The 319-nt window shown below is 60.8% G+C and overlaps 1 protein-coding gene across 1 annotated transcript in view; it reads left to right on the forward strand.

Moving 5' to 3' along the window:
* Nucleotides 1–182, forward strand: part of MYRF (myelin regulatory factor) — a gene marked incomplete at its 5' end in the record, with an annotated part of 13,493 nt that extends 13,311 nt beyond the window's left edge. Inside the window, one exon of the mRNA XM_010140417.1 lies at nt 96–182. Coding sequence (XP_010138719.1) covers nt 96–182 — 87 coding nt within the window. The remainder of the gene's footprint in view (nt 1–95) is intronic.
* Between the last annotated feature and the right edge of the window lie 137 nt (nt 183–319).

Below are 319 nucleotides of genomic sequence, written 5' to 3' on the forward strand. Positions count from 1 at the left end.
TTTCTCTCTCCCAGCACATAATTCAGCCACAATTTCCCCCTGGGAGCACATGTCCTGCCCCTCTCTGTCAGCTCTTCTCTCTCTCTCTCCCCCAGGGCCAAGCCAACTGCAGCTCCGCTCCAGAGCAGAGGGGTCACCTCTTCACTGACTATTATTTCCAGTTTTACTGGCTCTGTGAGTGAGTCCTGGCAGCACCAGTGCCCTCTGGTTGGAGAGAGGAGGGGGACTGGTGACCCTGGGGAGACTCCTGTACGCACCCTCCTCCACTAGCCCCCAGCCCCACCTCACCCCCGCGTCCTGCGTGGGGCGCGTGGAGCTG

The sequence above is a fragment of the Buceros rhinoceros genome, unplaced genomic scaffold (genome assembly GCF_000710305.1).
Source record: "Buceros rhinoceros silvestris isolate BGI_N320 unplaced genomic scaffold, ASM71030v1 scaffold31347, whole genome shotgun sequence".
Taxonomy (NCBI): domain Eukaryota; kingdom Metazoa; phylum Chordata; class Aves; order Bucerotiformes; family Bucerotidae; genus Buceros; species Buceros rhinoceros.